This window comes from Manihot esculenta, chromosome 7 (genome assembly GCF_001659605.2).
Source record: "Manihot esculenta cultivar AM560-2 chromosome 7, M.esculenta_v8, whole genome shotgun sequence".
NCBI lineage: Eukaryota > Viridiplantae > Streptophyta > Magnoliopsida > Malpighiales > Euphorbiaceae > Manihot > Manihot esculenta.
This window is the reverse complement of record NC_035167.2, coordinates 3,763,178-3,786,483: the sequence shown is the minus strand read 5'-3', so window position 1 is coordinate 3,786,483 and position 23,306 is coordinate 3,763,178. Positions and strand designations below refer to the sequence as shown.

General features: G+C 28.2%; 3 protein-coding genes across 3 annotated transcripts; all 3 read left to right on the top strand.

Annotated features, from left to right (window-relative positions):
* Positions 1 to 2,653: 2,653 nt before the first annotated feature.
* LOC110618577 (ABC transporter G family member 1) lies at positions 2,654 to 8,106 on the top strand. Its single transcript, XM_021761734.2, has 8 exons — positions 2,654 to 3,787; positions 4,503 to 4,582; positions 4,982 to 5,452; positions 5,568 to 5,654; positions 5,925 to 6,050; positions 6,678 to 6,872; positions 7,063 to 7,149; positions 7,227 to 8,106. The coding sequence occupies exons 1-8, from the start codon at positions 3,541 to 3,543 to the stop codon at positions 7,872 to 7,874; spliced, it is 1,941 nt and encodes a 646-aa protein (XP_021617426.1). The 5' UTR covers positions 2,654 to 3,540; the 3' UTR covers positions 7,875 to 8,106.
* A 1,341-nt stretch (positions 8,107 to 9,447) lies between these two features.
* LOC110618603 (ABC transporter G family member 1) lies at positions 9,448 to 13,447 on the top strand. The gene is made up of 8 exons (XM_021761775.2): positions 9,448 to 9,777; positions 10,743 to 10,822; positions 11,271 to 11,741; positions 11,856 to 11,942; positions 12,031 to 12,156; positions 12,225 to 12,419; positions 12,507 to 12,593; positions 12,667 to 13,447. The coding sequence occupies exons 1-8, from the start codon at positions 9,483 to 9,485 to the stop codon at positions 13,369 to 13,371; spliced, it is 2,046 nt and encodes a 681-aa protein (XP_021617467.2). The 5' UTR covers positions 9,448 to 9,482; the 3' UTR covers positions 13,372 to 13,447.
* A 1,926-nt stretch (positions 13,448 to 15,373) lies between these two features.
* LOC110619212 (receptor-like protein EIX2) lies at positions 15,374 to 18,550 on the top strand. Its single transcript, XM_043958538.1, has 4 exons — positions 15,374 to 16,925; positions 17,308 to 17,627; positions 17,746 to 17,753; positions 18,352 to 18,550. The coding sequence occupies exons 1-4, from the start codon at positions 15,374 to 15,376 to the stop codon at positions 18,548 to 18,550; spliced, it is 2,079 nt and encodes a 692-aa protein (XP_043814473.1).
* Positions 18,551 to 23,306: the final 4,756 nt, after the last annotated feature.

Here is a 23,306-nt window from a genome sequence, read left to right as displayed (position 1 = left end):
TATACCTATACTAATTATTCAAATTTATTTATATTTTATCATTAATTTGGACTATTAAAATTAATAAAAATGTCATGTTAATATTTTAGTTAGTATTATAAATTAATATTTTAATATAATTCAAAAGAAATATTCGTAAAAAATTTATTTATATCTGAAATTAATTTTTTGTGGGTTTAATTTTTTAATTCGATTTGATTATTTATAATTTTAGAAAATATAATTTTAAGCCAATAACTTATTTTTCAGTATTTTTTTGCATTATTATACTCAATAAGTTTTATTCTCCCTTTTTTTTCACTTTGTTTTAAAAAATAAATTTTTTAATTATATTTACTTAAAATTTTATATTATTTGTTTAACTAAAAATTAAGAATTAAAAAAAAAATTAAAATCTCTTAAATTTATTTAAATATATTTATTTTTAGATTAAACTGTAAGTTATTTTATACTTTTTATATATTAATTTATTATATATAAAAAATTATAAATATTGCCAATAATGCAAGACATGCATATTGTTCCTTAACTGACCAGTATTCGGTTCAAATCAAAAAAATTGATTGAATCGAATTGATTTAAAATTTTGATTTGATTTTTTATACATTTTGGTTCGGTTCGGTTTTTAATTTCAAAAATTTTGATTATTTTGGTTTGGTTCGATTTTAATTAGAAAAAAACTAAAAAAATTAAATCGAACCGATTAGTGATAATAATATTTTTTCAATAATATAGAAAAATTAAATCATATTAAGATTAAAATATTTTAATTAAATTTGTAAATACTAAGTATAAAGTGTAAAAAATAAAAAAAATTATTAAAAATTAAAATCGATCAAATCGAACTGAATCAGACCGATTCGGTTTGATTTAATTTCTGATTAAAATCAATTCGATTCGATTTTCATAAACACTCAAATTTTAATTTTCAATTTATTCAATTCAATTTAATTTTGAACTGAACCGATCCGACTAAATGATCACCCCTATTATTACTCGGTCAGCATGAATTGCATAGAATGTAAATGAGGTTTGGAGTTAGGTAGAGACACGCACGATTTTTATAAGATAACAAATCATTAGGAAAAAAAAAATAAAAAGCAAAAGAAAAGGAAGATAAGACAAGCAGCAATTGGATTCTACGATTTTTATAAGATAACAACGGATTCTGTCTGTTACTCTTTTTGACATCGGGGAACAAAAAGAAAAAGCAAAAGTAAAAGAAAAAGAAAAAGAAAAAGAAGATAAGATAAGCAAGGAGAATTAAATTATTGAAGTTAGGGAACCATTCCTTTCTATTGATTTGATTTAAAATTAAATAAATTAAATAAATTAAAAATTAAAATTTTAATATTTATAAAAATTAAATTAAATTAATTTTAATTAAAAATTAAATTAATGTAATTTAATTTATTTTATTTTCATCTGTTTTAATTTTTAATAAATTTTTATTTTTTATATTTTATTTTTAATATTTTAAAATTTAATTAAAATATTTTAATTTTTAATATAATCTAATTTTTTTATATTATTAAAAATAATATATTATTATTATTAATCGATTCGATTTAATTTTTAATTTTTAAATTAAAATTAAATTAAATTAAAATAAATAAAAAATTAAATTAAAATTTTAAATTAATTTAATTCGATTAATTTTTTTAATTTAAACTAAATACGGTTTATTAATTAGATTCTCTGATCCGCTATATCAAAGTTGAAACACCTCATATTCCATAACCTTAATTGACTCAAAAAAATCTCCCACATATTTACATTCTAATTTAAATTTTTAAATTTTAATTTAATTAATCTAATTTTTTTATTTTAATGTAATTTTAATTTATTTATATATTTTTAAATTTAATTATTTATGTAGTAAGTTGATTATTTAGCTGGAATGCCATTTATTATTATTATTATTATTATTATTATTATTATTATTTAATTGATTAAAAAATATCTAACGTTAATATTATTTTATATTTTAATTTAAATATTTAAATTTTAAATAAATTAAAATATTTTAATAAATTTTGATTAATTTTTAAAATAAAAATTAAAGATAAATAATTTAATTATTAAATTATAATTTATATTTTCGACAATAATAAATTTTATTTTATAATAATAATTATAAATATTTTATAAAAGATATATTATTTAATTTAAATAGTAGTATATATAAAATAATTTAAAATAATATATTTATTATAAAAATTTTTTAATTATTAATATAAAATAAAATTTATTTACGATTAAAATTGCCATTAACTTTTTATAATTAAATATATTATTTAATTATAGTCAAATATAAATTAATATTACTTTTATATATAAAGTAATGGACTTTTACATTTTAATTTTTGAAAATAAACTAAAATTTTACATTTTAATCTATATATAAATTAAAATTACATTTTAATTTATATTAAGTTAATTTTTGAAAATAAACTTAATCTCCATACACAAACAACAATTTGAATAGATTTAAGATGGCAACTCAATAAATTTAAAAGAAAATAAATCTAGTAAAAATCAAATAAATAAAATTTAAATTATAAAAAATAAAAAATAAAGAATAAAAATAAAACTTATTTCTTTCCTTTTTTGACCCTTTGCCAGTTTAATAATTCTTGTGTTCTCATTGGGTTTAAGCTTGAAAATGCAGGAGATACTATGTTTTAAAGCACTTCACAGCCGATGCTCGTGGATCTAAGGTAACGTTTGAGAGCGAGCTTTGTCACAGTGTCGAAGCGTGAGAAGAAAGCATGTACCATAGGTAGGAGATTTGATTAGAGAAAGCCAATAACAGCACTGTCCCTCGATTCTTAACTCTCGACGACATATCAAAAAGCAAAGTTTGCTATCGCTGGAGCTAAGAAATTGAAAAATGCAAGCCAAACACTCGTCATGGAGATCGGAGATGCAATCGGCTTTTCTATCAATTATTGGACAGTCACCTGGTCTTTCATCTTGCATAGGGGAGATCAGAGCCATTGATTTGCTTTATAAATTTAGCTATGGTTAGATTCGCGATGGTTCAATACTGTCGGCATCAAACATGACGGGCCCATCCACGATGAGTAGAGAAAATTGGGCAGTTGTGACTTGCAATCTCAGGTTTCAACTTCTGGCTCTTGCCACCTCCACAGTTATCAGAAATGTTAATTGGTCTTTCTTCTTTAAGATGCAAATTAGATTGGATTTAGCAAATTAGTTAATTTTTTTAAAATTCAGGGAGTTTATAGTAATTTATTCTTATAATAATTGTATATGATATTCTTAGTAGACCCATTATTCTCACTTTTATATATTAGAAATTATAGCTTTTATTTACTAAAATTATTTTAAAAATATATTTTTAAATTGTTTTTCTAAAGTTGAGAGGGTCCTCCACTGCAAAATCAAAGCTACATTGGCTATATATATTTAATATACATCCCCATAAAGAAATCATACAGCAAAATATCAATAAGAAAATGCCCACAAAATCTCACACAATCTCCTTCAACATCTCTGCCTCATAATTCTCAAATCATGACTTCATTGGAAATGCAAACCTTTGATTTCAACATGGTTCAGACAGACTCACTTAAGGATAATTATGATGATGTTGGTGTTGTGTTCTTGAGTTGGAAAGATTTATGGGTGACAGTTGGTGATGGAAAACTTGGTAAGAGACCAATCCTTCAGGGTCTCACTGCTTATGCCCAACCTGGAGAACTTCTTGCTGTAATGGGTCCTTCAGGTTCTGGCAAGTCAACCCTTCTTGATGCATTAGGAGGTACTTGTCTTATAATCTCATGAACTCATTCCTCCTGTAGAGCCTCAATATGTCACTTCAATTCCTCGATTTTTTTTTTATTTATATTCAACTCTTTCGTTAGCTAATAAATTTTAATTTATTAAAATTAGAGTTATCTATAAATTTGAGAAGTCTTTGATTGAAATTCAAATCAAAGTCAATCGTGTCAAAAGGAATATAATAATATGTTTATCGATGAATAGTATTTTATAGAATGCTTTGATTTAATTATTTCAATTTTTTTCTGTTGCCTTATAGGTTTTTTTTTTTTTTTTTTTTTCATATCGTAGTGCTCGGTTATAATTTCTTTTTGTGGCCTTTTTTCTGGATATGTGGTGGCTTCTTTGTCTTTGTCCTCTTTTCAGGCTAAATTGGTGTTGGCAATGGAGGTGATGAAAGGAAACCAGGCAGCGTTGATTTTTTGGGGCTGAGCTGTGGCTTTTTGTTGGGTTGGGTTGTGACTTTGATTGTATTAATTCATGGGTTGTGTGTTTGATTGTATTAAATATATATATAAATTAAGGTTTGAATGTTTTAAATGATTTCAAATTTTTTAAAAATAATTTTTATTTTTATTTTTTGTGCAAAAAATGCGTCATTATATATTAAAAAAGTAAAAATAAATGAAAATTGAAGGATGTGTAAGATGATTATTATTATTTTTGGCTGAAATTGTGTTTTGATTATATGGCAGGGAGACTGAGTTCAAATACAACACAAACCGGAGAGATCCTTGTCAATGGCCGTAAACAAGCTTTGGCTTATGGAACCTCGGTAACAATACTTAAAATAACTGAAGAAATTATATACATTGATTTACCATTTTGACTTAATAAAATATCAAATTCATCAACAGCCACGGTAGCTTTTTTTTTTAACCGAAAATTGAAGATCGGGAAAGTAAAATTTGAAATCTCTCAGATTTAATTTATTAATATGCACTTACTACCAGACTAAGTATACTAATCACGGTAGTTTTTAAATTATTTTTAAATTAATTTTACTTTCGCTATTAAAATACTGTTATCTAAATCTAATTATCTAAAATTTTATTCGATAATACTTAATTAGCTGTTTAAGTATTAATTAATCAAATTTTATAGAAAATATTTTTTTATAATTTATTTTTTAACTATTAAATACTAATATTTTGATTTTATAAAATTGAAATAGGCTTATGTGACACAAGATGAAAATCTAGTTACAACGTTAACTGTAAGAGAAGCAGTTTACTACTCAGCTCAGCTTCAGTTGCCAGATTCAATGTCAAAATCAGAGAAGAAGGAGAGAGCAGAGATGACAATAAGAGAAATGGGATTACAAGAAGCCATGAACACAAGAATAGGAGGGTGGGGAGTGAAAGGCCTCAGTGGTGGGCAAAAGAGAAGAGTCAGCATTTGCATAGAAATCCTCACACACCCAAAGCTTCTCTTCCTTGATGAACCCACAAGTGGCCTTGATAGTGCAGCTTCTTATTATGTGATGAGCAGAATTAGTAGCTTGAAAAGTAAAGATGGAATCAGAAGAACTATCATTTTGTCTATTCATCAGCCTAGCTGTGAAGTGTTTCAGCTTTTTAACAATCTTTGCCTCCTTTCTTCTGGTAAAATGGTGTATTTTGGTCTTGCTTCTGCAGCCAATGAGGTTAGCATTTGAAATTTTTTTTTTTTATGAATTAATTGATTTATGGTGAATTTTGGAGTCATTAATTGAAGGATTATGTAGAAAATTAACCATTCTTTCTTGTGATTTTATGTAGTTCTTCACCTTCAATGGCTTCCCTTGCCCAGTCCATCAGAACCCTTCTGATCACTTCCTGAAAACCATTAACAAGGATTTTGAAAGGGTAAGTTATAGGATCTTAGGATTCATTTATTGCTTAGAAAAATAATAGTATAGAATCTAATTCCCCTATCTAAAATAAGGATTTTACAATAATTTAATTGATTTTTTTTGTTAATTTTTTAATTTAAAATAAAAATTTAACTATTTTTAACTTAAAATTATGTTAAATGAAATATAAATCAAATAAGATCATGTAAAAATTCATTTATTTATTTTTTCTTATGAAATAAATGATTCCAAATGAAAGAATTAAGAATGCTTCCATGACCAGGATCTCGAGCAAGGATTGAGTGGTGCAATGCCTACAGAAGAAGTGATAAATACACTCATTCGGTCATATGAATCCTCTGAAACTTACCAACAACTTCAAAAGAAAATAGCAGAAATAAATGAAGAGGTAATTAACGCTCCATTTTTTTTATAAAAATATTTTTTAAGCATGGTACATTTATAAAATTTAGTTAATAAAAAATATTTTTTTAATTAAAAAAATAAATTATTTTTTTAATAAATCATTTTTAAAAAAATTATTTTCTCTCTTGAAAATAAAAAAGTCATTTTTCATTCATTAAAATTTTTATTAAAATCTCTATCTATAAATTTATTAATAAATTTTATTTTTTAAATTAAAATTAAATAATAAGAAATAAATTATTTTATAAAAAAATATTTTCCACAAAAATATTTTTTAAATACTATTTATTTTTTATAAATAAACTAGCTTAAAATTCTGTTTGTTTGTAAAAAATCATTTGTATTTGATAAATATTTTTTTATTAAAAAATATTTCTCAACAGATAATTTATTTATTATTATTTAATATTAATTTAAAAAATAAAATTTATTAATAAAATTATATACAGAAATCATAATAAAAATCACAAACAACTAGGAAAATATCTTTTGTTTTTTAATATTTTAAATATTAAAATATATATAAAATATTTTTCTTAAAAATATTTTGAATAGAGTCCTTAATCAATTTAATAACAGATAGATAGAATTGTGTTCGTGTGCATTTCAGAATTTTGGAGCAATATTGGAGAAGAGAAGCCATGCTAGTTTCCTTAATCAATGTGTTGTTCTTACAAGAAGATCCTTTGTGAACATGTACCGAGACATTGGATACTACTGGTTGCGCCTATTCATCTATGTGGGTCTGGCTTTTGGTCTGGGCACCATATATTACGACCTCGGCTCCACCTATGCTTCCATTCAGGTATTAAGAAAAAATCGTTTCATTAGACTTTGACATTGAGTGTATTAAATTAAATTTTAAAATATTTTAAATTTAAAACTCTAATTTCATTTTTTTATAAAAAAAATTATCTTTAAAGTTAAATTTTTTTATTAAATTTATTAAATTATAAAAAAAATAATTTAATAATTTTCATTTCCCTTTGTTTCAGGCTAGAGGTTCACTGCTCATGTTCATATCAACATTCCTGACGTTCATGGCCATTGGTGGATTCCCTTCTTTCGTGGAAGAAATGAAGGTATTTTTCCTCAAATATAATGATTTTATTTTTATTCATTTTTATTATTAGAGAGTTTACATCTATTATTGACTCAGGTCTTTATACGAGAAAGATTAAATGGGCACTATGGAACGACAACGTTTATTATTGCCAACACATTCTCTTCCTTGCCATTTTTGTTAATGATCTCACTAATCCCTGGAGCTATAGCTTACTACATTACTGGACTTCACAAAGGATTTGAACACTTTGTGTGCTTTGCTTTCATAATATTTGCTTCACTGCTATTGGTAGAGAGTACAATGATGGCTATAGCAAGTATTGTGCCAAATTTTCTGATGGGAATCATCGCCGGTGCCGGAATTCAAGGCCTCATGGCCTTAGGCGGCGGGTTCTTTCGGCTGCCGAATGACCTTCCGAGGCCATTTTGGAAGTACCCTTTATATTATATTGCCTTCCACAAGTATGCATATCAAGGAATGTTCAAGAATGAATTTGAAGGGCTAAGATTTCAGAGTTATCAAGGTGCCGGAGGAAGTAGTGCTGAAATGATCAACGGTGAAGATGTTCTGAGAGATGTATGGCAAGTGGAAATGGGCTATTCTAAATGGGTTGATCTTTTAATCTTGCTTGGAATGACTATTTTCTATAGATTTCTGTTTCTGATCATTATTAAGGTTTCTGAAACCAGCAAGCTACGACTGTTCATGGCCAAGATTTACAGAATCATCTATAGAAGTTAATAACTAGCTATATCAGAAGAAAATCAACTTGTCTAATTCGATCGAATTCGTAGGAACGCTATCTTTCAAATTTTTAAAAAACTAGCAATGGATTGTTCTTAGACTTTGCACTTGATTTTTAGCAATGGCGTGTTTCACGATGGCTGTTAATTTTCGGGGAAGGTTTTTTCAATGACAGGGAAAGAAACCAACTTCAACCCCTAATAAATATAGAGATTTTTCCATTTGATCATTTTTTTCCCCAAATGTATAAATTTCAAAACTTTTAGGTTTGCGCAAACACATAAATAAAAGTCAGAAACATCAAGCCATATAAATATAAGCCACAAATTTCAGATTTTTCAGATTTTAAAATTATTTAATATTAATATATGTGAAAAAAATAATACTGTAATTATTATAAATTTTTTAAAATTAAAATTATTAATTAATTTTGTCAATTTAAATGTATAAACCTTAAATAATAAATAACATGTGTGTAAATAAAAGTGAGAAATTGAGATCTATATAGAAAAACACAAACCACAAATGTCAGAATTCTTAGGTCATCATAGTAATTAGCGTATACGTAATGAAGTTGAGAGCGATGGTCTACCCACATTACAAACGTTTCTTTCTCTTTTTTTTTTTTCTTTTTTGAATACGAGAGAAACATATGGGGAACACAATACAATCAGAAAATAAAAATCAAATTTTTTTAAATATTTAAAATTATAAAAATTATATAATTAATAATCTATTTGATTCAACTAAATGCTCCTACCATTATTCAATTAAATGAACTTACAGTTAAGTTGGACATATTACCACTACAAAATATAAATTTAAGGTATAAATTATTATTTTATATATTTTAATTATAACTATAAATTTATAATATAAGGTTTAAAATTTTCTATATTTATTTTTATGATAAAGTATAAAGTAATAATTTATTTAATTTTTAACAATAAATAAAAAGCGAAGAAATTTTATTAAATATAAAATAATTTTTTATTAAAATATATTATTATACATATAAAAAAATAATAATTTTAAATTATTATTGTTCAAATATTAATACAGCAGTATACATGTAGGACTGGTCTTTCACTTCAATGGACCCACTGTTTCAATTTTCAAACGTTAACTCTCTCGGAGACTAAAACTCCATTCAGCATGTGAGACACAACAAACAGCCGATTGTTTCAAGCCACGTGTTTGTCAGCTTTTATTTGCTCAATTCCATCCACAAATATATAAAATCTTTTTTCATTTAAAATAATTACTTTTCAATAATTATGTAATTTTATACAATATGACTGAAAAAAAATAGTTTAGAAAATATAAATTAACTTTTTATTTTTATTTTTATTTATATTTGTTATTTTTTTTAAAAAGAAAACTTTCAAAATTATCTACAAGGATGAGCTACTTGGCTCACTGGAACATTTAATAAATTAAATATTAAATTTTCACGCATTTATTTATTTATTTAAATATCCACGTGGAGGCGAGAACTGCACATTTGACAATAGTCGATTGTGAAGTCCCCACAATGAAAATTTCCCCTATAAATACTGACCCTTTTCTCTTTCAATCACACTTTTGTGCAAAATATTACAAACCATGGCTTCTTTGCATAGTGACCAAGAGATCATGACTGCATTACAAGTGGAAACTATGAATCCACTGCCACCCATTAGAAAAGGCAGAGGAGGAGGGGGTGGTGGTGGCGGCGGCTGCGGTGTCGCTGATGGTGTTTCGTTGACTTGGGAGGACTTATGGGTGACTGTTTCAAATGGGAGAAAAGGTAACAAATCCATACTGCAGGGTGTAACTGGCTATGCTCAGCCTGGTGAGCTGCTGGCTATAATGGGTCCTTCTGGTTGTGGCAAGTCTACCCTTCTTGATGCTTTAGCCGGTAAGAATTCTCTGTTTATTTTTTTAATTTCCAGTTTATTTCCAAATTATATTGTGAATAAATGAATAAAATAATTTTTTTAATATCTATAAATAACTAAAATATTATTAAAATTTTATAGATATTTAGTTTAAGTTTATAAAAATAAAAAATCATTTCCTTTCAATTAAATATGTAAAGAATTTGAATTTCTTTTTTCTCACCAACAAAATACAAAAATTTAACCCCAAAATATTCTTTAAATTTTTGAAGATATTATTCTATATGTAAATAATAACAAAAGCCATCAAAATATATGCGAAATTTAAATTTAATTTTTTATATAATATATATAAGATTCGAATTATAACTCTTATAATTTTTATATTGAGTACCCACGTGAATCTGTGGTTCTATTAATTTGGACAATTTGACAAAATATATTATTTTTTTTATTTTCAAAAATTTAAATTAATACGCCAAAAAATAATAGCCATTCAATATACTTAAAGCGAATAAAATCTGCAAGATTTTTCTATTTTTGGTTTATTTTCAAAAATTTAAATTAATACGTCAAAAAAATAATAGCCATTCAATATAATTAAAGTGTATAGAAATTTATTAATAATTATAATATTTAGCGATGATTTTATAAAAATAAAAAATTAATTTAAATTAAAAAATTATTTTATTAATTAAATAAATTTAATAAATTAAATTTAAAAATATAAAAATTAAAATATAATTTTCATTAAATATCAAAATGTAAATTGTAATTTATCAGTGATATCCAATGATATTAAAGGAAAAATTTTGAAAATATATTATTTTTTTTATAAATTAAAATATAAAATTTAATTTAAAAATGTGTTAAATTATAAGATTATTTTTATAATTATTTTTTAATTTTAATAACATTAAAATAAAAAAATTGAATTATTTATAAATTATTTCGTTTAACATAATATTTATCTTCTTTTTTGCAGGAAGGCTCAGTTCAAAAGCGAAGCAAACAGGAGATATTCTAATCAACGGACATAAACAAAGATTGGCTTACGGCACATCGGTAACTAAAAAAATCATTAACAAAGAAAAAAAAAGTTTATTTAAATTTAAATTATTTATTACAATTTAATGAAATTCACTATATAATATTTTCACTTTTTCAAATTATTAATTATTTAATTATCTAAACCAATTATTTAATTTCTATAATTTTAAAAAAAATGTTTAGTCATTATAATTTTAAAATAATAACTAATTGATCAATGTATATACTATTGGATCCATTTTAAAAAATAGAGAGACTAAATAGTTAATTTTATTAAAACATATGGACTAAATAATAATTTTCATATTTTAATTTGATTTAATTTATTTTGTCTAGTTCTAAAATCTTATGATTCAAATCATGCATATGGATACTTAAGTGATTGTCGCTAAAAGAAATTGAAGAATCAGTTTTGTGATAATACTAAAAGGTTTTCTTGAACTTGATTATGCTATGAACTCAGGCATATGTAACTCAAGATGACACTTTGATCACAACATTAACAGTAAGAGAAGCAGTTTACTACTCAGCTCAGCTTCAGTTGCCAGATTCAATGTCAAAATCAGAGAAGAAGGAGAGAGCAGAGATGACAATAAGAGAAATGGGATTACAAGGAGCCATGAACACAAGAATAGGAGGCTGGGGAGTGAAAGGCCTCAGTGGTGGGCAAAAGAGAAGAGTCAGCATTTGCATAGAAATCCTTACACACCCTAAGCTTCTCTTCCTTGATGAACCCACAAGTGGCCTTGATAGTGCAGCTTCTTATTATGTGATGAGCAGAATTGCAACTCTGGAACAGAAAGATGGGATCAGAAGAACTATCATTGCTTCTATTCATCAGCCCAGCAGTGAAGTCTTTCATCTATTCAATAGCCTTTGCCTTCTTTCTTCTGGTAAAGTGATATATTTTGGCCCAGCTTCTGCAGCAAATGAGGTAAGTGTACTTGCTAAGATTTTTTATGCGTTGTTTTATCAAATCCATGCAGAATTATGGGAAAAATCAACTGACGTACTTATCAATCCTTTTTGTTTTTGAGTGTCCTTGTAGTTTTTTGCTTTGAATGGCTTCCCCTGCCCTATTCTCCAGAACCCATCTGATCATTTCCTGAAAACCATAAACAAAGATTTTGAGAAGGTACCATATATGTTGCTCACTCAAAATCATTTGAATTGTTTTTCCTTTTCATAAAACTTCGAAGTTGTGTAACACAATTAATTAATAGGATCTTGAACAAGGAAATGGCGAGGCAATGAGCACAGAGGAAGCAATTGCTACCCTTATAAAATCATACAAATCATCCACCAATTATCAACAAGTTCGAAGACAAGTTGCTGAAATATACAAACAAGTGAGCAAATAATTACTACAACATTTGAGTTAGTATTAAACTTGTAAAAAAATTAATAGGTACTGCAGGAGTCTGGAGAGGTGGAGAAGGAAAGAAGTCGGGCTACCTTCCTCACTCAGAGTCTGGTCCTTACAAGAAGGTCTTTTGTGAACATGTATCGAGACCTAGGCTATTACTGGCTGCGTCTCGCAGTCTATGTGGCCTTGGCTATAAGCCTTGCAACTGTGTTTTCAGATATTGGATTTAGTTATAAGTCGATCCAGGTAAGATAGACAAAGGCCATGCAGTAAAATTATTTAGTGGACATGGAAGAATGAATTAACGATCAGCTGTTGAATCAATTATTGCAGGATAGAGGCTCACTGCTAATGTTTGTTGCTACTTTCTTGACGTTCATGACCATTGGTGGATTCCCTTCTTTTGTGGAGGACATGAAGGTACACTTATTGCTAACACTGGCCCTATCTAGTTCATCACGGAAAATATTAAATTTGTTCCTTGCTCCCTAAGGTGTTTGAGCGAGAAAGATTAAATGGGCATTATGGAGCAACTGCATTTGTCCTCGGCAACACATTCTCTTCAATGCCATACTTGCTGCTTGTATCCCTAATTCCTGGAGCTATAACTTACTATCTTCCTGGTCTTCACAAGGGATCTGAACACTTCCTATACTTCATTATGACATTATTTGCTTGTATGACGCTTGTTGAGAGCATGATGATGACTGTTGCAAGCATAGTTCCAAATTTTCTAATGGGTATTATAACTGGATCTGGGATTCAAGCAATCATGTGTTTAGTTGGAGGATTCTTCAGGTTGCCAAATGATCTTCCAAGGCCATTTTGGAAGTACCCAGTCTTCTATGTTTCTTTCCATAGGTATGCTTATCAAGGCCTGTTCAAAAATGAATTTGAAGGCCTAAAGTTTCCTAGTAACGATCAAGCTGGGAGGCTGCAGGAAGATTCACGTACCATTGGTGGTGAAGAAATTGTGAGGAAGATTTGGCAAATGGATTTGAGTTACTCTAAGTGGGTTGATCTTTCTGTTTTGTTAGGAATGGTTGTGATTTACAGGCTTGTGTTCTTGGGTATTATCAAGATAAAGGAGAAGGTTAAGCCTGTTATTGCAGCTTTTGTTTCAGTTCCTCCTAAGCAAACTACACAAATCATGGAGAATCCCATCACTACACCTTTGCATGGGGAGAATTATAACTAAAATGGGATTTTTTCTTTGATACTTAGTTGCTTAGTTCTAGGCTAAAATGGAATTGTAACTAAGCTGTATTAGGTTTTTTTTTTTTTTTTTTTTTTTTTTTTTTTTTTTTTTTCTCTATTCTAAATTTAATAATGGTATTATAGCTCCTTATAATCTTTAAGAACTGTGAAGAAAAAAAAAAAAAAAAAAAGAAAACAAGTGAGAATTCTCTGCTCTAGAAAACTTGAAACACTAGAGGTGAAAGTGATGACTTCTAGTAGTTATTCAGCTACTGCACCTATAATTTCTGGAAAAAAAAAAAAAACTATGCTATTTGGGCTTTCAAGATATAAAAACATTAATTTCAAGATATAAAAAAAATTTGAGTTCTCTAAAATTTTTGACAGAAAATTCAATTTTCTTATTATATATTAAAATATATTATAAATGATTTACTTTTTATTGCATAAAATTATAATTTTAATGATGTTTTTTTATTTATTATAAAAAAAATTAAATTATTACTTTATATTATAAAAATAAAAATATAACGAAATTTATAATTATTATCTTGGCTTTTACATAGACTTTTAAATTTATAAAAAAAAAAAATCAATTAAAACCTTGCATTTTCTTTTTGTCCAAAAACAAACAAATACAAAAATAAATAAGTCAAAGTTTGAGAAGTTCATGCTTTCATGAATCTGGAACGGAAAGGAACTTGAGGTTGCAATCAGTAAAAGAAAGAAACAGAGGTATATAATATATATAAACTAGTTTTTTAAAAATTTAACTAAAATTTGAGGGATATAATATCTTTTCAGTCATTTTCTTTTATTTTTCTTTAGAATTAAAGTTATGTTTATAAAAAATGCTCTGCATTTATCCATTCGATTTAAAATCAAATCAAACTAAATAAATTAAAAGTTAAAATTTTAGTATTTATAAAAATAAATTTTGGATAGAAATTGAATTGAATTAAACTGATTCAATTCAGTTTAATCGGTTTATTTTTTAATAGACTTTTTATTTTTTATATATTATTTTTAATATTTTAAAATTTAATTAAAATATTTTAATTTTAATTATAATTTAATATTATTATATTATTAAAAATAATATATTATTATTATTAATTGATTGGGTTTAATTTTTTTAATTTTTTTATTGAAATCAAATTAAATCAAAATAATTTAAAATTTTAAAATTAAAAATCGAATCGAATTTAAATAAATAAAAAATTAAATTAAAAAATTAAATTAATTGAATTAAATCGATTTTTTTATTTAAATGCAAATTCTAATATTTTGTATCAATTTTTCAAATATAAAATAATGACTCTCCAAAACAAAGATTATATTAAAACATTTCATAATAAAAATTAAATAATTATTTTAAAAACATTTATTTATATTTATAAAAAATTATATATATTATAAAATTAATGAATATCTTTCTCAATGGGGAAAGAGGGACACCTTGTACTCGGAGAAGAGGATTAGGATGCATTCAAGGCATATACTTGTGATTATAACTATGTAATCACTGTTGATTTGTTTGTTCTTTTGACTTGTATTTTCCCAATAGCAAAATAAGACACAGACAATTTTCACGTCTTGAACAATTATAAACCAAAATTCCCATTGGAAACAAAGGTATTTGATGTCTGAATTTCATGTGACTTGAATTTTAGATAGATTTTTTATGTATTAAATTATGATTTTTTTTATTATTACCATTATGAGTGCATGCATTTGTTCCTGTCCGTTTGTCATAACACTGCTAAATTCATCTCCATCTTTGAAATTTCCTGTAGTTACTGGTTATGTATGTCTTATCTTGTAATTTTTTCTCTGTTGTGTCTTATATTTATGATAGCTTGGAGCTTAAACTTTTCTGTAGAAACAAAAATTGGATCTATATATACAGTACTCTGGTGATGCATCACTTCATTTCAAAGCTCCTAAGTTAAGCGGATGTTCTTAGTTTGATATCAGGACTCATTCACAATGGCTATACCCAGATGGTGGATTGCTTAAAATGTGGGAGAGAAGCTCTTATTGACTTCAAAACTGGTCTAAACGATCCTGACAAGCTTTTGTCATCATGGCAAGGAAGGAACTGTTGTCAGTGGTGGGGCATCTATTGCGATAATAGAACAAGAGTTGTTGTTTCCGTTAATCTCCACAACCCACATGAGAACTCAGGCATGAGTGGGGAGATTAGATCTTCATTGACAAAACTAAAGTCCTTGAGAAATTTGGACTTGAGTTCTAATTCATTCATGGGCATCCCCATTGCTGAATTCTTTCATTCTTTGAAGAAACTGCAATATCTAAACCTTGAAAATTCTGACCTCGGCGGCAAAATTCCTTCAATTTTGGGAAACATCTCTTCCTTGCTGAATCTTGGACTCAGTAGGAATGAATTAAATGGAACTCTTCCATTTAACCTGGAAAATCTTTCCAAGTTGTCTACCCTTGATGTTTCAAGCAATCATTTAACAGGATCTCTTCCAAGTATTATTGGACAACTTTCTGAGTTGTCTGTCTTGGATGTCTCTTTCAATCATCTTTATGGTATTGTCTCTGAATCCCACTTTTCCAAGTTAACAAAATTAGAGACCTTGCGTTTCTCTTCCAGTTCTTTGATTCTCAAGGTGGGTTCAAATTGGATTCCTCCATTTCAAGTGCAAGTGCTTGAAATGAGTTCATGCCATGTAGGACCTCCATTTCCAGCATGGCTTCAAACTCAAAATGAACTTGGTTTTCTTGATTTATCAAATGCTAGTATTTCAGGTCTAATTCCCAATTGGTTTTGGGATATTTCTAGCGATATCACTTGGCTGAATTTTTCTTTCAATCAACTTCGGGGTCCCATACCTTATCCTTTAAGATTATCTCCCATACCTTATCCTTTAAGATTATCTTTCCCTGAAAGTATTGATTGGAGCTCTAATCTCTTTGAAGGACCCCTTCCTCTTCCAAATCCTGGAATTAAAGCATTGAGTCTTTCCAATAATCAATTTTCAGGCCCTATTCCTGAAAGCATAGACAAACTTGGTGAAAACTTTACCTTCCTTTCTCTTGCAAGCAATCAACTGACTGGTGAAATCCCACCTTCCATTGGAGAACTCCAGGGATTGAAGATCATTGATCTTTCAAAAAACAACTTATCAGGAAGCATTCCATCCAGCATAGGAAGATGTTACCAACTAAATGTCCTAGATCTTCAAACCAACAATTTGTCTGGGGTGATTCCTGAATCGCTGGGTCAGCTACTCTTCCTTGAAACACTATATCTCAGTAACAACATGATCTCTGGAGAAATCCCTTTGTCTCTCCAAAATTTGTTGAGTTTGGAAACTTTAGACCTTGGAAGTAACAAAATGACTGGTTACATCCCATCATGGATTGGAAGAGATTTGAAATTTCTTAGAATTCTGAGCTTGAGGTCAAATGCATTTACTGGAGAGATTCCAACTACGCTAGCAGATTTGAAGCATCTACAAGTGCTAGACCTTGCAGAAATTTTGTTAGATGGTGAATTTCCTGCTAATTTGGGTAATCCTCAAGGCATGAGACTCATATGCAGAATCGCAATAATCTTTTATATCATGAGATTTTTCCAGGCTATTATTATCAAGGAAATTTATTTGTGAGTATAAAAGGCCAATCTCTAGAATACACCAAAACTCTTTACCTCCTGACATGCATAGACCTTTCTGGAAATTACTTACAAGGAGAGCTTTCCCTGGGAATTACAAAGTTGGTAGGGCTAGTAGTTTTAAACTTGTCAAGAAATCACATCAGTGGCCAGATTCCCCAAAGCATTTCTGAATTGCATCAATTGGCATCCCTTGATCTCTCAAGCAATATGCTTTCAGGATCAATTCCTCCAAGCTGTCCTTACTATCATTCTTGGGCTACTTAAACTTATCAAACAACAATTTCTCAGGTAGAATCCCTTTTGTAGGACACCTGACAACTTTTGAGGCATCTTGCTTTGCTGATAATCCTAATCTATGTGGAGCTCCCCTTGATGTTGAGTGTCCAGGTGACAATTCCACTAATGCAGGAACAAAAGAGAAGGTCTCTAGCAGAAGTTGTAATGATGACAACAAGTGGTTTTACTTGGCGATTGGGTTGGGATTTGCAACTAATATATTGGTTCCTTCTCTCATTTTGGCAACTAAGAAATCATGGAGTGATGCCTACTTTGGTTTTGCAGAGAAGGTTGCTGATAGATTAACACCTTGGGCATGCAAAACAAGATGGGTTTGAGGAATCATAGTCTCAGTTTGTAGTTTTTTTGGATATGATATTCTACTTTACATGCTATGGTATTAGAGTCGAGATTATGAGTTTGTATCCTAACAGTTGCTTGATTGGTCAGATAGACTAGTATTCTGCCCAAGTTCTTTCAAATCAAAACACTTGGGTTGCTACGCTATAAAGAATTAGAGTTGTACCTCTCCTAATAAGTTAAACTTTTAGCATGATGGTAAACGCTCGATCATACATGCTAGGATATCTAAAAAGTTCTGCCCACATTGTACCAGAATGAAACATAACATTCTCAAGGAATAGGCAATTTGATTATTCTTAATTTCTCTCAATGCTCTCACAATTTCTAAAATTATATAATGCTCTCATAATTAAATCACTCCTAGGATTCTTCATTAAGATTCTTTATTATAATTTCTCATACTCGGAGTGAATATCAGTAGTACAGAACTTGTTGATATAGCTATGTGCATGATGAATGGAACAATTCCAATTGGTATCAGCGAGCTGCCAATTTTGCTGGTCTTATATTTTGCTTCCAACTTTTGCACAGCCAGCAACAATCATGGCTTTATTGTGCTGGGATTTGCCGCCAAGCTTTATCATGGCTTTATTAATTTTAGTTCTGCTGCTGTCACTCACCTTAGTGACAATGAATTAATTCCAACTTGACAAAAAATTGGTTAATCATTTTGAGCAAAATTATTTGGGTTAGTTGTGGGCATGCGAGGGACCAACACCCAATGGCCAATTCAGCTTGCGACGAGGAGGTGGCAGCTAGATGGGATTGTCTTTTGTTCATAGTGGAAGGACGAAGCTGCATGGAATCAGTACGATGTAGAATTGGTTTGGATAAAGGAGAAAGAGGTGGGCAGGAATTAGGAGTAATAGAAAAAGAGTTGGAAGGCATTTGAATGGGCGAAAGAAATGGAGGAGATGATGAAATAGGATTAGGAGACATACCAGATTCGATGGCGGGTCCAAAGGAGTCTGGAGCATGTGAGAAACCTGCAACCAAGAGGAGTCAACTGGCTTGAGAATTAAACCGAACATGCCTAGCTAAGCATATTCGATCGAAAAATTAAACAACCAGAAGGTTTGAAGGCCAAAAAATTGGGATAAGGGGATCATTGCTTAATGACATTAGAGGGAAGTACATTAATCAAAATGGCACTATGTTCAAGTGCAAAGTTCCAATATATGTGCATGACCATAAACAAATATCAACTTTTTGTATAAGTTGCTGTTGGGGGACGTTCCATTTCTGAAGAGCCAGTACACAAGCCAATGTACAAAGAAGAGAGTCTTTAATTAGCAATGGATGGCTTGGATCAAGACCCCATGATCCATCAGGGTGTTGATTCTCTTGAATCCAATTTAGGCATTTTGGAGGCTGGTGATCTAAAGAATCCTGTGAAGGCACCATAGCAACCCATGCTGTATCATATGAGGAAACAGATAGCTCAACTTTGTTCAACATCTGCATTATCTTTGGAGTTAACTCTTCTGTGTTCTGTCACTTCATATAATATTATAAATCCATCAATGTATATTTATATGCATAAAACTCATCTATATTTTAAACAGAGTTTAGACATAATCGTTAGTTTAGGGCATTTCATGATACTGAAACTCACTCTATACTTCTTCCACTAAAAAGAAAATCTCCTCCTTAGATTCATATTTATAGATAAATTAGATGAATTTAGACATTCTGTGAGTGACGTGAATTTTACATGACTAACGTTTTTAAATTGGTGCTAGCTGTTATTTTCATCATTGATTTCAATAAAGTTAAAGGACAGTCAATTTTTCGGAAAGATATCGGAGACAATCGGAAAACTTAAGCGACTAAGCAGCCTTCATTTGGAGAACAACTTGTTCTCAGGTTCAATTCCAGAATCAGTAGGCTCTTGTGATTCGCTCATCGATCTAAATATAGTTCATAATTTGCTTTCCAATTAAATCCCATCATCATTAGGATCTCTCCCGACTCTAAATTATCTGAATTTATCAGAGAATCAACTCTCAGGTCAAATCCCAAACACCTTGTCATCATTGAGACTAAGCTTCCTTGATCTAAGCCACAATAGATTAACTGGTCCCATACCTCAATCTCTGTCAATTGAAGCATACAACAGAAGCTTTGCTTGAAATTTTGGCCTCTACAGCCAAACGGTGAGCACTTTTCAGCGATGCAAGCCAGAAGTCGGAATGTCCAGAGATATCCGTACGCTTATTGCTTGCTTTGACATAGGAGCAGCACTCTTGGTTCTCTCACCTGTATACTTCTTGTACTTAAAGAAAAAAGAAAAGGATCATGAATGTTCATTGAAGGAAGAAGCTTGAGATGTAAAGTCCTTCCATGTGTTAAGCTTCGGTGAGGATGAGATTCTTGATTCTATAAAGGAAGAGAATCTAATCGGGAAAGGAGGGTCAGGAAATGTTTACAAAGTAGCATTTGCCAATGGTAAAGAACTTGCAATGAAACATATCTGGAATATAGATTTCGGTGGTCGGAAAAAACTAACGAGACTCGTTCTAGCAAGAAAAATCCGCCGAGAAAGTGTAACGAAATTTAACAATATAATTTAATTGGATCTTACTATAAAAATATGATTTTATTTATAGGAATATCAGATAAAGAGTATATCAATTTCTTTTTTTTTTTACTTAATTAATGTCATAAATTAATTTCAAAATTTTAGTTAAATTAGATATAGGCTTAAAGTAATCTTAAACAAAAAATTACAAAATTTATAAAAAAAAAATCGCCTTTACAAATGGTAAATGAATGTACTTAAATAGTAATTAAAATTAAAATTTTCAATTTTCAATGAGCATCTTCTTAACACTAGTACAAAATACAAACTATAAATTACTATTATATGTTAAATTATAGCTTTAAAATAAAGGTGATAGTTTGAGAGTTTTACATTCCGTTGCCATTATATAAAGTAATGATTTATTTACTATGACGGAAAATAATCGTCACTAATAATATAATTTTGTTAAATAAAAAAATATTTATTAAAATATATTATTATATGTATAATTATTTTTATAATAATTAAATTATAGTAAAATTATTATCTTAGTACAAAAAATGTAAATAGTGTATTGACATAATATACAGAGTAAATTACACTTTAGTTCTGAGTTATGCGATAATTAACATATTAATTTTTATATTTTTAAAATTAAACACTTAAATCCTTATATTTTTACTCCGTTTAAATACATAATTTTTTTATTTATTTCTCCATTAATTTAAAAATAAATAATTAGTTAATTTTATTTTTTAAAAAAAAATTTCTATAATATTTTTATTACACCATATAACACATATAAAAAAATAATTATATCCAAAAACCTAAATACTCCTTCATTTCTCATTCTCTCCTCCTAAGAGGAGGAAGCTCGGGAGAGATTGTAGCGGACTCAAACTTACTATCCCACAACTAGGCTGAGCAGTATTCGGTTTAAACCGAAAAAACTTATTAAATCGAATCGATTTGAAAATTTAGTTCGGTTTTTTATACATTTTGGTTCGGTTCGGTTCGGTTCGGTTTTTAATTTCAGAAATTTTGGTTATTTCGATTCGGTTCGGTTTTGATCAGAAAAAAACCGAAAAAACCGAACCGAATCGATTAGTGATAATAATATATTTTTTTAATAATATAGAGAAATTAAATCATATTAAGATTAAAATATTTTAATTAAATTTTAAAATATTAAAAATAAAGTGTAAAAAATAAAAAAATTATTAAAAATTGAAACCGATCAAACCGAACCGAATCAGACCGGTTCGGTTCGATTCGGTTTCTGACCAAAATCGGTTCGGTTTTTATAAACACTAAAATTTCGATTTTCGGTTTATTCAGTTCGGTTCGGTTTTGAACCGAACCGAACGAATGCTGACCCCTACCCACAACAATCCCTTGAGCTCCTTATAAACAGCAGAGTAGAGATTGGAGGAAAGATAACCAATCGCATCTGGGCCATTGAATCCATCATAAATCCCAACAAAAACCCATTCATGTTCCTCTTAAACATGTACGCCTACTATAAAAAATTTTCAAATTATCAATAAATTTTTCTACTGATAATTTTGTAAAAATTGCGTTGATAAATAAATTATTTACAAATTATTAATGAATTATGATCGGTTATTAAAAAATTCTTTGATAAATTTTTATTAATGACTTTCAAGTCCGTTAATAATACTAACGGATTTACTAACAGAGTTTTCGTTATTCTTACTAATAAATTTAAAATCTGTTAGTAAATTGATAAAAAAATAATTTATTAACAGATTTAAAAATTCGTTGATAAATCCATTAGTAAATTATCAACAAATTGAAATCTATTAATAGATCCATTAGACATTTAAATAATTTTAAAATATAAATAATAAATTTTATTATTAATTCAATAAGATTTAAAATTATATTATTATTATTACCAAATTCTTAATTTATGTTCAATATTTATTAAAAATATATAGAAAGCGGAAATAAGAGAAAAGTAAATGAGAGAAAATAATAAAAAAAAGAGAAAAAGAAAAAAATGATAGAAAAATAGAAATCATGAAAAAGAATGGAGAATGAGAGTATAGTAAAAAGATTATTAGAGAAATGAGAAAAAATGAGAAAATAATTAGAGAAAAAAAATAAATAAAGAGAAAATAATAGAAAAAATATAAATAGAAAGAAAATGATAAAAAATAATATGAGAGAAAATAATATGAATAATAATTATAGAGAAAACGAAGAAGAGAAGAAAGGGAAGAAAATAACGGAAAAGAAAATTTATGGAGAAAAATAAAGAAAATCATAGAAGAGTGAAGAGAACCAGATAAGAAATGAAAGAAAAATAATAGAAAAAATAAGAAAAAAAATGAGATGAGAAAGTGAAATGAAAGAAAGTAATAGAAAAAGAAAGAAAACGAGAGATTGGGAAAGAAAATGAAAGAAACGAAAATGATAAAATGAATGAATAATAAAAAAGAAGAGATAGTGTTATATTTATCTCTTATTTGGAGAACAATTGGTACTCACCCTCGCAACGCCAGACTCTTATTTGGAGAGGTCTTGGGTTCGAGTGGTGGGGGAGGCGACCTAATATTCCTATGTGGGGAATATTAGGCCAAATCCCATTGGCCTCGTGAGGTCATGGGACAAATCCTGCCCGGCGGTTGTGAGGCCAATGGGATGGATCACGGGAGTGTCGGACTTCAGGCTCTGGGCTATGTGGGCTCGGGAGATGGGAGAGGGACACCCGTGACATAATTACTAACAGATTTATAATTCATTATTAAATTTTGCAAAAAAAAAAGTGGATTTTTTTTTATCTAATAATTATCAACAGATTTGAAATTAATTAGTAAATTCGTTGATAATAAAAAATATGAGTTTTTTAAAAAAAAGCAAAAATTTTACACCAGATATCATTTTAAATTTATCAACAGATTTACTGATAGATGATATTTATCGATAAATTAAACACTTTTTTCACTTATTAATTTAATGATAAAATTGAGTAATGAATTTTCAAATCCGTTAATAATTTTTTGAATATATTACTTATAGATTTAGAGTCCTTTACTAATTTAAACACTTTTATAAGTTTACTAATAGATTAAAATTGATTAATAAATTATCAATGAAT